The 15,782-nt window shown below is 36.0% G+C and overlaps 1 protein-coding gene across 1 annotated transcript; it reads left to right on the forward strand.

The window, feature by feature from the left end:
• Positions 1–3,569: 3,569 nt before the first annotated feature.
• LOC148122459 (olfactory receptor 4C6-like) lies at positions 3,570–4,481 on the forward strand. The gene has a single exon (XM_087903814.1). It carries the CDS (start codon positions 3,570–3,572, stop codon positions 4,479–4,481), a length of 912 nt encoding a protein of 303 aa, XP_087759940.1.
• Positions 4,482–15,782: the final 11,301 nt, after the last annotated feature.

Here is a 15,782-nt window from a genome sequence, read left to right on the forward strand (position 1 = left end):
GTTCTGGTAGAATTCTGCATTGAAACCATCTGGTCCTGGGCTTTTTTTGGTAGGGAGATTTTTGATAACAGCTTCTAGTTCTTTACGACTAACAGGTCTATTTAGATTGTTCACCTGGTCTTGGTTCAACTTTGGTATATGGTACTTATCTAAAAAAATGTCCATTTCTTTTACATTTTCCAACTTTGTGGCATATAAACTTTCGTAGTAAGATCTAATGATTCTCTGAATTCCCTCTGCGTCTGTGGTTATGTCCCCCTTTTCATTTCTGATCCTATTAATTTGCAAGTTCTCTCTCTGCCGTTTGATTAGTTTGGATAGGGGTTTGTCAATCTTGTTAATTTTCTCCAAGAACCAGCTTTTTGCTTCATTGATTCTTTGAATTGTTTTCTGTGTTTCTATTTTGTTGATTTCAGCCCTCAGTTTGATTATTTCCAGTCTTCTACTCCTCCTGGGTAAATCAGCTTCTTTTTTTTCTAGAGCTTTCAAGTGTGTTGTTAAGTCTCCAATGTGTGCTTTCTCTGTTTTCTTTAGGTGGGCACTTAGTGCTATGAACTTTCCTCTTAGCACTGCTTTCATTGTGTCCCATAGGTTTGAATACGTTGTGTCTTTGTTTTCATTATATTCAAGGAAGACTTTAATTTCTTTCTTTATTTCTTCCTTGACCCAGGGGTGATTTAGTAGTTGACTGTTCAACTTCCATGAGTTTGTTGGCTTCCTGGGGGTACCATTGTTGTTGAATTCTAATTTTAATCCATGGTGATCTGACAAGACACAGGTGGTCACTAATATCTTTTTGTATCTGTGGAAGTTTGCTTTGTTACCAAGTATGTGGTCAATTTTCGAGAAGGTTCCATGAGCTGCAGAGAAGAAGGTATACTCTTTCCTATTTGGGTGGAGTGTTCTATATATGTCTGTTAAGTCCATTTGATTCAGTACCTCCAGTAAATCTCTTATTTCTCTGTTAGGTTTCTGTCTGATTGACCTGTCCATTGGTGAGAGAGGAGTGTTGAAGTCTCCTACTATTAGTGTGTGTGGTTTGATGACTGCCTTGAGTTCTAGAAGAGTTTCTTTTACATATGTGGGTGCCTTTATATTAGGGGCATAGATATTCAAGATTGAGACTTCTTCCTGATGAATTGTTCCTGTTATGAGTATGAAATGTCCATCTCCATCTCTTCTGATTGATTTTAGTTTGAAGTCGATTTTGTTAGATATTAGAATGGCCACACCCGCTTGTTTCTTAGGTCCATTTGCTTGGAAAACCTTTTCCCAACCCTTTACTCTGAGTAGGTGTCTGTCTTTGTGGTTGAGGTGTGTTTCTTGTAGACAGCAGAATGTTAGATCCTGTTTTCGTATCCAATCTCTAAGTCTGTGCCTCTTTATAGGTGAGTTGAGACCATTGATATTAAGTGATATTAATGACCAGTGATCGATGACTCCAGTCATTTTTTTGGGTAGTAGCATGTATGTGTTTTCCTTCTTTGAGTTGTGCTTGTGAAGGGTCACTAGATGTCTGAGTTAATGTAGGCAGTGTTGGGAATGTTGGATTCCTTGGGTTGTGATTTTCCTTCTAGTATTCTCTGTAAGGCTGGATTAGCAGCTACGTATTGTTTAAATTTGTTTTTATCCTGGAATATTTTGTTTTCTCCGTTGATAGTGAACAATAGCTTGGCTGGGTAAAGTAGTCTGGGTTTGCATCCATTGTCTCTTAGTTTCTGCAGTACCTCTATCCAGGACCTTCTGGCTTTCATGGTTTCCATCGAGAAGTCTGGTGTAAGTCTGATAGGTTTACCTTTATAAGTTACTTGACCTTTTTCCTTTGCAGCTCTCAATATCCTTTCTTTAGTCTGAATGCTTTCTGTTTTGATTATTATATGACGAGGGGATGTTTGTTTCTGATCCAGTCTATTCGGTGTTCTGTATGCTTCTTGAACCTTCATAGGAATATCGTTCTTTAGGATGGGAAAGTTTTCTTCTATAATTTTGTTGAGTATATTTTCTGGACCTTTGAAATGCAATTCTTCTCCTTCTTCTACTCCTATTATTCTTAGATTTGGTTTTTTTATTGTGTCCCACAGTTCCTGAATGTTTTGTGATGAGAATTTGTTGGATTTGCTGTTTTCTTTGGACAGAGTGTTTAATTTCTCTATGGTGTCCTCAGAGTCTGAGATTCTTTCTTCTATCTCTTGTATTCTATTGGTTAAGCTTGTTTCTGAAGTCTCTGTTCATTTACCCAGATTTTCCATAGCCAGCCGGCCCTCGGTTTGTGATTTCTTCATTGACTCCATTTCAGTTTTCAAATCTTGAACTGTTTCTATGACCTGTTTGATTGTTTTTTCTTGGTTTCCCAGAATTTCATTTACGGATTTACTCATTTCTTCAAACTTTTTGGTATATTTCTCTTCCATTTCTTTACTCATTTCCTCAATTTTTTTGTTATACTTATCTTCCATTTCTTTACGGCAGATTTTCACCTCCTGTTTAAGTTCCTCTATTATTTTCATAAAGAAGCGCTTAGAGTCGATTTCTTCTATTTCTTCTGGAGTAGAGTGTTCAATTCTTCTAGTTTCGAGCTCCCTGGATTCTGGCGATGTCATGTTGCCTTTCAGGTTGTTGGAGGAATTCTTGCATTGGCGCCTGCCCATCTCCCCCACTCTGGATGAAACTCCTCAGCACTTTCTGGATAGAACTCCTCAGCACTCTCTGGGTAGGACTTCACAGCACTCTCTGGATAGAGCTCCTCAGCCCTCTCTGGGAAGAACTCCTCAGCAGGGCAACAGGGCTAGCTGGTCTTCCCAGGACTCAGGAGACAAAGGGCCCGCAGCAGTGGGGGGAGGGGAGGGGTCCCTTGGAACACCGAAGACCTTACTGCAGAAGCTTGGGGGGGGGGGCTGTGCTCTCTTCCTGGGCAGGCAGGCTGCCCTGGTGAGCACCCACTCACCTCTCTGGGAAGAACTGCTCAGCAGGGCAACAGGGCTAGCTGGTCTTCCCAGGACTCAGGAGACAAAGGGCCCGCAGCAGTGGGGGGAGGAAAAAAATGGGATACAGAACTAAGGAGAGAATTCTCAACAGAAGAATTTCAAATGGCCAAAAGACACTTAATGAAATGTTCACCATCATTAGCCATCAGGGAAATGCAAATCAAAATGACTCTGATATATCATTTACACCAATCAGAATGGCTAAGATCTAAAACACCAGTGATACCTTATAACTGAGAAGATGTGGACTAAGGGTAACATTCCTTCATTAATGGTACAACTACTCAGGAAAAAAGTAGGATGGTTTCACAGAAAACTGGGAATCAACTAACCTCAGGACCCAGCAATACCACTCTTGGGCATATATCCAAAGAATGTTCTATCATACTAAAGGAACATTTGTTCAACTATACTGCATAATTCTTACAACAAAAGCTTGAGGGAGAATAAATGATTAAAAGCAAGTGTGTTCCCTTGATATGTGGAAATACTAAATTAAAAACAACCACTAATTACAAACCATATCTATTTATATTTATTTTAGGATTTACAAGATTCAGTTGGAGCTCACCTAAAGCAAGATAAATGGGAAATCACAACAATGTGACAGAGTTCATTCTTTTGGGTCTTACAAAGAACTCAGAGCTGCGGAAACTGCTTTCTGCTGTGTTTCTAATAATGTATGTGGTCATGGTGCTGGGAAATATGCTCATCATAGTGACCATGATCACAAGTCAGAGTCTAAGATCACCAATGTACTTTTTCCTTACATTTCTGTCCCTAGTGGATGTCACCTTTTCTTCTGTCATTGCTCCAAAGCTGATTATGGACTCCCTTTTTGAGAAGACGATCATCTCTTTTGAAGGATGCATGACCCAGCTTTTTGCAGCACACTTTTTTGGAGGTGTGGGGATTATCATCCTCATTGTGATGGCCTATGACAGATATGTGGCCATTTGTAAACCTCTGCACTACATGACCATCATGAGTCCTCGGATGTGTTGCATTCTTTTGGGGGGAGCTTGGGTAGGAGGGTTTGCACATGCAACCATTCAGCTTCTATTCATGTATCAAATACCTTTCTGTGGTCCCAATGTCATAGATCACTTTTTATGTGACTTGTTTCAGTTACTGATACTGGCCTGTATGAACACCCATACCCTGGGTCTCATTGTCATCTTCAACAGTGGGGTGATGTGTGTGACCATCTTTCTTATTCTTATTGCCTCTTACATGACTATCCTGTGTTCTCTGAAAACTCACACTTCTGAAGGAAGACGGAAAGCCTTATCCACATGTGGTTCTCACTTCACAGTTGTTGTGTTGTTCTTTGTGCCATGTATTTTCTTATACGTGAGACCTGTGTCAACCTACCCCATAGACAAGGCAATGATTGTGTCTGAGTCAATTGTCACACCCATGTTGAACCCCTTGATCTACACACTGAGGAATTCAGAGGTGAAAAATGCCATGAAGAAACTGTGGATGAGACAGTAGTTTCTGTTTGCTATCGTGTAGCTATCATGTCAAATGTGCATGTGTTTTCCATGAACAGTTTTTCAAGAACTTATAAATCTGCTACTGTTCATTTTCTGCTGTCAAAACAACTGGGATATTTGTTGAGAAAACTGCTTTTGATTACAGAATGTCTATAATTTATTTATGTTCCTTCTTGCCACTATTTCATGGAATCATTTTGCCTTTTAAAAAGATTTTTCTAATTAATATTGCAGTTAGAACTAAGGTTGAAATGTCTTCAGCCCACTACTTTCCTTCCTTATTCACCAGAGCAGGCAGGGCTTCTGTGTTGTCCTAGAGACCTGCAAGCCCTTTCTCTCAGCAGTGCCTTTTATATCTCCCTTAAAACCATCATCCTTGTCAGTTAATTTCTTACTTACTGTTAATTTTAGATAAATACTATATATTACCCTAGCAAAGCTTTACCCCATGACTTTATCCAAAGCATATTCCATTTCTTCCCTCATATTATTCAATCTTTTCATTTTCTTCACAGTAATATTTTAAAAGCCCTTTATCTTTCTATACCTTCTAACCTTCATTACTCTCTCTCTGGAGTTGATATCTGTGCAAGAAATCCATTTTTGTTGTTGTTTATGCCTGACATATACTAAACTTTAAATTATATGATATCTCCAAAATTTTAGAAATTACTATATATTCTTCAATAATAGACTATATAGGTAAAGGAAACAAGATTGCCAACAAACAATAGAAATAGAAAACATACATTTATTGAGATCATTAGCAAAGGTTTTTGAAAATGGAAGTCTACTGTGTTGCTTAGAGAAGTCTTCATATTTGTAGTGGTTGAAAAATAATTTTTTGGTCCTAAAACTTTTTGAGCTGAGTCATTCCATGTTTCTGTGAGCCCTTCTAGTTAATTGTGTAGTACACTTGTCTAAATGAAACACTGGCTATGAGAAAATTTTCAACTCCATATAAATAGAGCAAGTTTATAAATACACCCAAAGCATCAATATAGTTTGTAGTACTCTATGTCAGGAAAACATTAATTAAATTGCTTTGTATGTGTGAGTGTATTGGGTCTATACAAATATGTGTTTGAGTATACATGCATGTGTATATACTAGAGTGCATAGGAGAATGCTAAGTTTCCTTCTCTATCACTTTCTGCCATATTTCTCTGAGACAGGGTTTCTCCCTAAGACTGGAATTATGCCAGCAGTCAGCCAGCTTCAGAGATACTCTGGTGTCTTTCTCCCACAGTCCTAGGTTACGAGAATGTCCCTGGTAAATTTAGTGCAAAATGTTTCTGATATTTTTCTCTTGTGATATATTTAGAATAAAAAATTAAATATTGAAAAATATCAAGACTGCCTCTGATCATTGTTGTGACATATTTATTGTTGGATACTTTTTGTCAAATTTAGAGTAAGAATCAGACAAAAAAATCAGAAAAATAGAATTTGAAAAGTAGTCTTACTACAAATATAATGAGTTAGAATTTATGGAACAGATGGGTTGGTGTTAAAAAACAATCACATTCTTTTCACTGGGACAAAAAGTAAAGTAACCTTGAGATATTTTTGGTGTTTGGTTTAACTACAACCATTGCTTCCTCCAAGATATAAAACTGTAAACTTATTTGAAAGAGCCACCATTGAGTGGAGAGATCCTCAAGAGAATCCTGCTTATAGAGATCTATACAAAGAATAGAACTTAGCCATCAAGAAGGGTTAGAAGACATGGGTCCACAAAATTAACAGCTACTTCATCAGCTTCAGAGAAACCTCAGTATTTTCTCTATGATAAATATTTTTTCCTTCCTGCAGAATGCAAGGACTAAGGTGTTATGGAAAAATATTTACCTATATTTATTTAAATAGGAATCTTGGGAGTTTAGACAATGTTAAGACAGTCAGTTTCTCTAAGAATTAACTGTGTGAGGTTGTAAATGTGAAGTCTAAGCAGCAATTAATTCCAATAAAATTGAAATTCAAGACATGTAAAGCATCTGTCTAGAAAATCTTTAGGACATGAATGGAAGCAACCAAGGAGAGGCATCATGTGGTCTATAAATATCAAGAACTGGAAAAAAAATACCAAAGAAATGTATATCGTGATACCACATGCTCTGACACTGGACCTGGGACTCAAGATTTAATATTTGTCATCCTAGTTTTGATACTGAAGTGACAGTTTTGTGGGGTTCCTGTTCCTTGCTTTGGGAATAGCAATGTTTATTGGTGTCTTTGTATTTTGGAAACATTAAGTTTCTTTAGAATTTGTGGTAGATCATGGCTAAGAGTTTACATTGAGTATTAGAAGACATTTCTGAATAGTTTTGTAATTTAAAGACTCTGTGGGGCTCATGGAGATGAAATTAATACATAAAAGATGAATGTGAGCTGAAATAGTTCAGAATAGAACATTATATTTTAAAAGAATGCAATTGGATGCAAAGTTGCTAAGGATTGGTAGCAGCTGTGAAGATTAATCTTCATGGGAGTAACAGTTTGGCAATTGAAAGCATACACTGAGTCCAGTACAATGGTCTAAGGAAACTAATTAAAATATTTTTACCTGTATATATCTTAAGAATAACATAATTTACTTTCAGCACTAGAAATTGAACCAAGGTCTTCAAAAAGCCAGGCAACCCTTTACTTCTAGTCTTCCAATCTACATCACACTGCAAGAAGACACCATTTAATGCTGATAGAATTTTGCTGGTCATTAGTTCTGTTGGTGCTACAGTTTTGGACTTCCTGTCTCAAGTAACTGTGAGAAAAGAAAAGGTTTTTTTTTTTTTTTTTTTGTAATTATCCAGTGTAAGTTTGTAGCAACAGAAAAAGACCAAAATCAGACTGGATAAATGGTACAGTGATTAAGAGAAAGATAAAACTTGATTGTTCTATCTAATACCTTATATAAAATTTGACATAAATTTTTCCTGGTTTGAGCATCATATATAAGAGAAGACCATCATGATGGATCAGCATGTACTGGGAATTGATATCATGCTGAAATGCTTTCCTGATGATGGTGAACTGTATGCTCTCCAACATTCAGAAAAAAATAAATGTTGGGACCGTTTGGAGTCCTGACCTCCAGCTGCTCTTCCCTGCTAGAGATCTTTACTTTCCTTCTGATTTGAGCTAATGAAAGCTGCGTCAAAGTTGTTTACCAGCTCTTCTTCATGAGCACGTATTGCCTTGCCTTGAGGATAAGAGGATAAGTTTTTCACCTGTTGGCCCACCTGACTGTTGGGTATATAAGCCTCCATGGTGATACTGAATAAAGGGCTTCTTACCAGTGACTAGAGGTCCGTGTCTCTGTCTCCCTGTGTGTCTCTCTGTGTGTTTCAAACTCCAGCCCCTTGCTTGAAACTCGTGAACTGTATGGTAGCGCATAGAACACAAACAGGCGTTGTGCACTGCAAATAAACACATCTCTCTTCCATTGCCGTTTTTGTGATTTTTTTGTCTCAACACTAAGAAAATGTATACATCTCTCTGAAGACTGATTAAATCCTAATATTGCAACCATATTTATATTTCCACTGGCAGAAATTTGTCTTATGCTGGCAGATACTCTCTGATAATGCCTTCTTATCAAAAATGAAATTCACTATGACATTCATCTGTGACCTCTCTTCTTCCTGGTTTCTGGATCCTTTCTTCACTCAAAAGCTATTGTTCCACAAATTCAGGAGAAAGTGTTCAATGTAAATATCCATTTTTCTATCACTTCCACCTCTCCAAATCTTTGTGTGAAACACTCTAGTAAGTTTACCCTGAGTACCAGTCTAAATTGACAACTAATCCTCAGCCCAAATGATCCTGACCAGCACTCTACATTTGCCATTTGTATATGGAACACAGAAAATTTCTAAGAAATCATTTATCAGTTTACTTTTAGATATAGTAATTTCTAACAGGAAATTCAGATCACCAGGCAAGAAAAATTATACTCTGTATACTCTGTTATCTTGGGTGCTATGATTGAAAAATAATAATTATTTCAGTCATATTTTTTGAAACAATGTGTAATTGTATAGAATCCAATAATAGAAAAATTGTATAGTCATACATTCATTATGGATGGTAATAAAACACAGTAAGATAAAGTGAGTCTATAGTAGACTTTGGATCACTTCAATATTTGAAGAACTTTCAAAATTCCAAAACTTTTATTATTTTAACTTGCTATATAATATAAAATATTTTTAAAATTTTTAAGTTTTATAAAGTGAATTTTTATGAAAATGAGATCTTTATAGTTAATATATCAATTTACAAAAATTCTCTGGTTGTGTCATTTTGTATTAAATTATTTCTGAAGGATTGTCTAACTGAAAATTCTATGTTTCTCTCAATTTTTTTAAATTAATAACTGGTGAAGATATACATGCTGCTCTCTGACTTCACTTTTAAGAGTTTCATTATTTGTTTTTCTCAAGCAACTACAGTTAATGCTCAAAAGTATAATTGTTAAATAACATTAAAAAAAAGTAATCCTATATTAAATTAGTATAATTTTACTTTTGTTGAGATTTAGAAGCAGGAAAAATAAAATATGTGGTAACATATGTTGATTAACTCAATTTAGCCATTTTAATATACATGTATAATGGTTTGGATACAAAAATGTATCCAGAGGCTTCATGGGGTTAAAGACCAGCTGTTGGTCACTGAGAGTTTGAAAGGTTACTGGGTCCTGAATAATTCATAGATGAATTCATAAGCTGAATTGCTCTGAGAGCATAAGGCTGCATTGAAACAAGTAGGTTATTAGGACAAACCTTTAGAGACTATATATCTCCTCCGATCTTTACTCTCACCAGTATTTTATGTAAATTAATTACTGTGCTCAGCCACACACTACATAACACGATGTCCAACTCCACCATGCACAGACCCAGAAGCAGGAGACCCACTGACAATAAAATGAAGCCTCTTACTCCATAAAACAAATAATTTTTCACCCTTAGAAACTTTTTTCACAGGTTTTGTCTACACTGATTAAAATCCAAATCAACCTAACCCTCACACTTCAAGGAAACATGTTGTTCATGATAAGGATATAAATTTGTTTTTCTCAATTAAACAGAGACAAATTAATATGAACAGAATGAAATATACACGACTTAGCTTCTTGTGATAGTCACATGTGCGGTTAGATGTTGGGGTGCAATCAAGGACAACTGCACACTCAGCATTGGAGAGGTACTGAAAAATATTTAAGGACAGAAACAGTTTTAAAACTGTGGAATAGATGCTTTGAATAGCAATATGACTGAACGTTGTGAATATGTTGATGAAGGAATGTATTTCATTCAATAATTTATTTCATTCAATAATTATGAATGAAATATATTCACTCATGGCAGCAGTATATCTGGGAATAAATTATTCTGAGAGGTAATATATCCCTTGAGGATTTCAATTTCCATTCATAACTGCTGGAACCTAAACTATCACAAAATGATGTAAGTTACAAAGCCTTTGGAATTGTACACTGATAACATGAGACAAGTCTACATATTCAAATCAGAAACATGGTATCATGTTATTTTATGAGGAGAGGTTGGCAAAGTTAGATTAAATGCTGATGACGACGTATAAACAATTAGGAAGATGAGATGTACAGACAATGACAAATTTGTTCTTCCTGTCTTTGAGACTCTCTTTTTCTCTCTTTTTTTCTCTCTCTCACATTGTATGTAGGTAAAAAAATGCATTCTATAAAACTGACTTTTTGTTTTACTTGTTGGTCCTGACTTGGAATGGAGATAAAAAGCAGTGAAGCTATGGTGGTAAGCCATGTCTGTGAACAGAGACCTGGTGCTGAGGACAGTGCAGGAAACAGAGATGAGTTAAATTTTAATGAGCAGTATTGTGGTGGTTTTCATGAGAATGTCCTTCATAGACTGCTATATTTAACGGTTTGGTTTCCACTTGTATTGTTTTGGGAAGGGTTAGGAATGATGGAGGAGATGTGTCACTAGGAATGGGTTTTGAGAGATGCCAAGCTCAGTATTACCACCTTTTCAGCCTCTAATTTTCAGATGAGATGTAAGCTCTTAGCTCCTGCTCCGGTGTCTGCTTCCCTGCCAGCTGCCATGCTCTCCAACATGATGGGAAGAGACTCACCTTTGATCCTGAAAAAAGACCCCAATTAAATGTTTTCTTTCTTAAGTGGACCTGGTCATAGTGTTTCTTAACAGCAATAGAAAAGTAGCTAAGACAAATACATGATCATTAACTCTGTTCATATTATTTTACTATCAGATCTGAAAGTATTTAGGGAAAAACAATGAAAGCAGTTGTTCCTGCCGCCATGGGGAACTTCATGCTTGAGGCAACAACTTTCTGCAAAGGACTACAATCGCTGATGAAATGACAAGATTTTGCAAATGGGATTATGTAAAATTATTTTTTTCTGATGAGTAGTAAAGATAATGGGAGAAAATTCTAGATAACTATATTTCAGACACTTTGTTGATATCTATACTGTATGGAGAACTGAAAATAAATAAATAAACCAAGAAGTAAATAAATACCAAAAAATCAAATATAGACTCCATATGGGAGAAAATAAATGAGTAGGTAGTTCTCCAAGGATAAAGTACAAATGGCTAAAATCCATAAAGCATTTATCATCACTTCCTATGCTTCATAACTTTCTCATGGTTGTGGCTGAATAAAAAAAAATGGTTTAAGGTAAGAGGTGTTTGTTAAGGCTTAGTATTTGTCAGGGCCATTCCTTCAAGGCTGGAGAAATGGGTAGGAGGCAGGTTAAGAATCAGGAGCAGAATACCTGCTGGCAACAAACATCCTTAGTCAGCATACAGAATCAAGGCTGGGGTTTAACTCCTCAAGTAAGTGTCTTCTCCTACATCTACTTGTCCCACAAGGCTCCAACACTTACAATATCACAACCTCCTCAAACAGTGACATCTACATATTCAAAAACATTATCCTAAGGAAAATATTTTATGTTCAAATCACACTGCCCATCAGGAAATGGAAATTTAAGATGGATGAAAATTCTTTCATATTCCAATTGGATGACAGTCATTAAAAAAAAAACCCAAATAACAAATACTCCTAAATATGAAAGAAAAAAGGGCAATAATGTACAAAGTGAACTGAAATGATCTTATCCAGCATATAAATTAGTATAGATATTCCTCAAATTCTAAGTGTATGATATTCCTGTTCCGTTATTTTGAAGGATTCTAAGTCTAAAGAAACACTTCTACAAAGTCAATGTTTATTGCTGCACTCTTCACAATGTAAAGTTATTACATCAAAGTAGCTGTCCATCAACAGAACGTGATAGATACATACACTGGAGTTATATCCAGCCACAATGAACAGAGCTATATTATCTATATTAAGATTATCATACTAAAGCAAATTAAGTCATACATAGAAAGACAAATATTGCAATCACGCATAGATTTTTATATAGCTACATGAATCGTGGATGTTTATATGTCAGGAGTATTAAGTGAAAGTTAAGGATTGGAATCAACTTTCAAATTATTGGAGTAATTGGAAGAGAAGCCAGAAAACAGAGAGTGAACTGGAGGTAATACAAGGAACTTGGTCAAACTGTGTACACTATTATGAAAATGCTATTACACAGCAAGTTATTGCATATATAGTGATATATGCCAATTAAATTGTAGAATCAATGCAAATGAAATAACTTCATAGACAGAGATCTAAGTTATATTATTTCTTCTTTCTCACATTGTATTTATATTTCACATATGAATATGGACACATCTATAACACTTTTCTACCCAGAAATTCAATATTTCACTTGCTGATATCTTATTTTGATTTGGCTCCAGGGAAGTTTCCACCCTTGAGAACACACTGTTATTACAGTTGGTGGATGAAAATGCGTTAAAACTGAATTAGTATCTTCATCATTGTAGAATCAGCCTCAAGGGATGAATCTGGGATGAAGAAAGTCGGCTTCAAGCAAGCCCCCTATGCTCTTAACAGTCCTAGATAATACCCAGAGAACAGATATTCATAATATTTCTCAGAAGAAGCTAAATAAAACATTCTACTCTCATCCACAAATACAATCATCTGAAAATAGAAAGAGAATATGAAATGAATTGGTAAGTTTCCATTTGGCTTCTCTTTAGTAATTGCTCTTCATTTGTAAGACAATATATCACTTAGTGACCTAGGAAGGTTATGTCTCTTGTAGGCTCAGAGAGTCTCAAAGTTCTTTCTAATTCTTTCTATGGACACAATAAAAGTTCTGGTCTACACATTTGATAAAAAATGGATAATTGGTGGAACTTCCTCGTTTATATTCCTAGATTTCCACATGGTTAGAAAAAATAAACTGGGATAATTCACTAGTTCTATCTTCTCTGAGAAAGTTTGTTTCATGTCAATGAAATGTGGCTGAATTTTAGAAGATCACAGATTACCCTATACGGTATCTGAGAAACTTGACCTGTTCCCCATTTCCAAAGAGTTGTGAAAACAGTCATGTATTCATCATTCTACAATGGTGAAGATATTACTTTAGTTTTATGCATTTTCATTCACCAGCTATAATAATAGTGTGTCCCCAAGGGTGAAAACATCTCTGGGACCAGATGAGAATAAGGCACACCAGGTGAAATACTGATTTTCTGGGTAGAAAAGGACTATTAATTAGATTAAAATTTCATGTACAGATCTCATCATTTTATGGAATTAGAGTATAGAAACTACTTCTAAAATATGATGAGTGCCCTGCCCTTGAGTGGTTGTTCTGGAGTTTTGTAGAAATTTCTGTACAAGACAGGTTTACAGCCTTCATGCGCTCAGAGAAGTTATTACTAACACAAGATCAATTCAGCATTCTAGCATGGAGTGTGAAGGGGTTCATGAGCCCCTACCCTTAACTGAGGTGCCTTATAGAATGAAGTGTAAAGGGGTTCATGAGCCCTAACCATTAACTGAGGAGTTATTGGCACTTAATGGATTAAAGAGAAGGGACAGTCTATTTTTTTTTAACTTTGCAGCTTTTAGTAGGTCAAACAAGTTCCACAGGATGGGCCTACAACTAGAACGACATGGCGTTGTAAACTGGAGTCAGTGAGTTATAAAATTAGAAAAGAAAGACATGAAGTCAGGGTAGCTGTGTAGGAATATGAAGCCATATCTTTGAGAAGTTAGGGGGAAGAGTTCAATACAATCAATATATTAAATTGTTAAATAATTAATATTTGCTAAAATATGACAAGTTTTATTGAATTAAATTTCTTTTTTTTATTAATTTATAAAAGTTTCCACTTCTGCCCCTCCTCCCAATACCCTCCCATTCCCCCCACTCCCTCTCCTCCTCCCTCTCCAGCCCTAAGAGCAGTCAGTGTTTCCTGCCCTGTGGGAAGTTCAAGTTCCTCCCCCCTCCCTCCAGGTCTAGGAAGGTGAGCATCCAAACTGACTAGGATCCCAAAAATCCAGAAGATGCAGAGGAAACAAGTCCCAGTGCCATTATCAATGGCTTATAATGAATTAAATTTCTTGAATAAAGAATAAAAGTTTCTACTCAGAGGGACATGCTTACCAATGAGGCTTATTTTTTAAAGTTTATCTTAGTTGGTTTTTGTCTTTCACAGTATCTATCTTTTTTTTTAACTTGATTTATATATTTGCTTTTCTAACTGTTTTGCTTGTGTTCTATTTCTCAAATACCAAAATAATTTTATGTTTTTATTAGTGTCTTTATTTTGGGTAAGGGTCTCACAATGTGTCCAGGTTGTTCTCAGACTTGCCTTAAGTCAGTATTTTTCTTAAATTCCTTCAGTACATTTATTTCTATTGGCATTATTTTTAGTTTATGAGTTTTGTTCTCACAGACATATACCATATCTAAAAAACTGGTGCAATTAATTCATCTTTGTTTGAATAAATACTTCCGGAGATTAGATTTATAAAGCTTAGAGTTAACTGACTTTGTTTCTTTTTAATGGAGTAGACTTTTAAAAAAGAAGGCTATTTTTTATTTATTTTATTTATTGTTCTCTCGTACATTACATACAAACCAAAGCTTTCCCACCCTCTATCTTCCAAGTCTCTATCTCTATCTTCTTTCTTCTTCAGATCTATTCCTCCTCTCTTTCTCTTTAAAAAATGACAAGCCTCTTACAAGTTTCAACCAAGCATAGAATATCATGTTGTAAAAAGACTAGGCACACCTCATACTAAGGCTAGATGAACCTACCCAATAAAAGGAATAGGATCCAAAACACAGGCAAAATTGTCAGAGACAGTCTCCACTCCCACTATTAAGTGTCCTATAAGAACACCAACCTATACAACAGTAGCATTGATGCAGAAGGCCTAGATCAGACTCCTGAAAGCTTCCTGATTGTTACTTCTGACTCTGTGAGTGCTTAGGAGACAAGGTTAGTTGGTTCTGTGTTTTCTCGTGTTTCCTTGACTCCTCTGACTTCTACAATCTTTCATCTCCTTCTTGCACAGCATCCCCAAGCTCGGAACTATGCCTAATGTTTAGTTGAGTGTCTCTGTCTTTGCCTCTGCTCTGCCCTTCAGTTGCTTGATGAATATTTTCTGTTCTCTATGATCATTAGACTAGGCTGTGGTCTACAAGTATAGTAGAGTATTATTGGGAATCGTTTCATGTTTTTTTTTTTTTTAAAGAAACTGTTTGTTTTTATCCTAGATCTTTGAGCTATCCAGGTTTATAATCCTGCAGATAATGTCAGGCATGGTTTCAGTTGAACAAGTCAGTGGTTGGCAGCTTCCACAAGTTCTAGGCACCTGTGCCAAAGCCCATCTTACAGGAAGGATAAATTGTAGGTGGAAGGTTTTGTGACTGGATTGATGTCCCATTCCCTCCACTAGAAAATCCTTGCCTGGTTACAGAAGTTTCAGACTCTATTCTTCACTAGTAGGAATTTTTGCTAGGGTCAGCTATGTAGATTCCTGGGAATTTCCATTGCTCTAAGACTCTACCTTGCTGGCTTCAGGCATCTCTTTGAATACTCTCTCTCTTCCATGCCTCCCACCTGCTGGGAAGAGAAAAGTAAATAGGTTTTACAGGTGGACTGGGCAAAGTTGGTGATGGGAAAAAGAAAGTTTTTTAAGAGTAGGACAATTTACAAAATGCTTCCTGTTTTCTTTCTTCTTTTACATTTTTTGAGAATTTAATGGGTGATAACTGTATTCATATCATTTTCATACGCTTCTATTACCCTGTAATTCTTCTTGTGCCCATCTCAAATTTATGATCTCTTCTTTCATTACTTTTGTTATAAAATGCTGA

Source organism: Myodes glareolus, chromosome 3, assembly GCF_982192425.1.
Source record: "Myodes glareolus chromosome 3, mMyoGla1.1, whole genome shotgun sequence".
Lineage (NCBI taxonomy): Eukaryota > Metazoa > Chordata > Mammalia > Rodentia > Cricetidae > Myodes > Myodes glareolus.

Excerpts from the sequence above, each read along its gene's own strand:
- LOC148122459 (XM_087903814.1), top strand. The coding sequence starts at position 3,570 with ATGGGAAATCACAACAATGTGACAGAGTTCATTCTTTTGGGTCTTACA.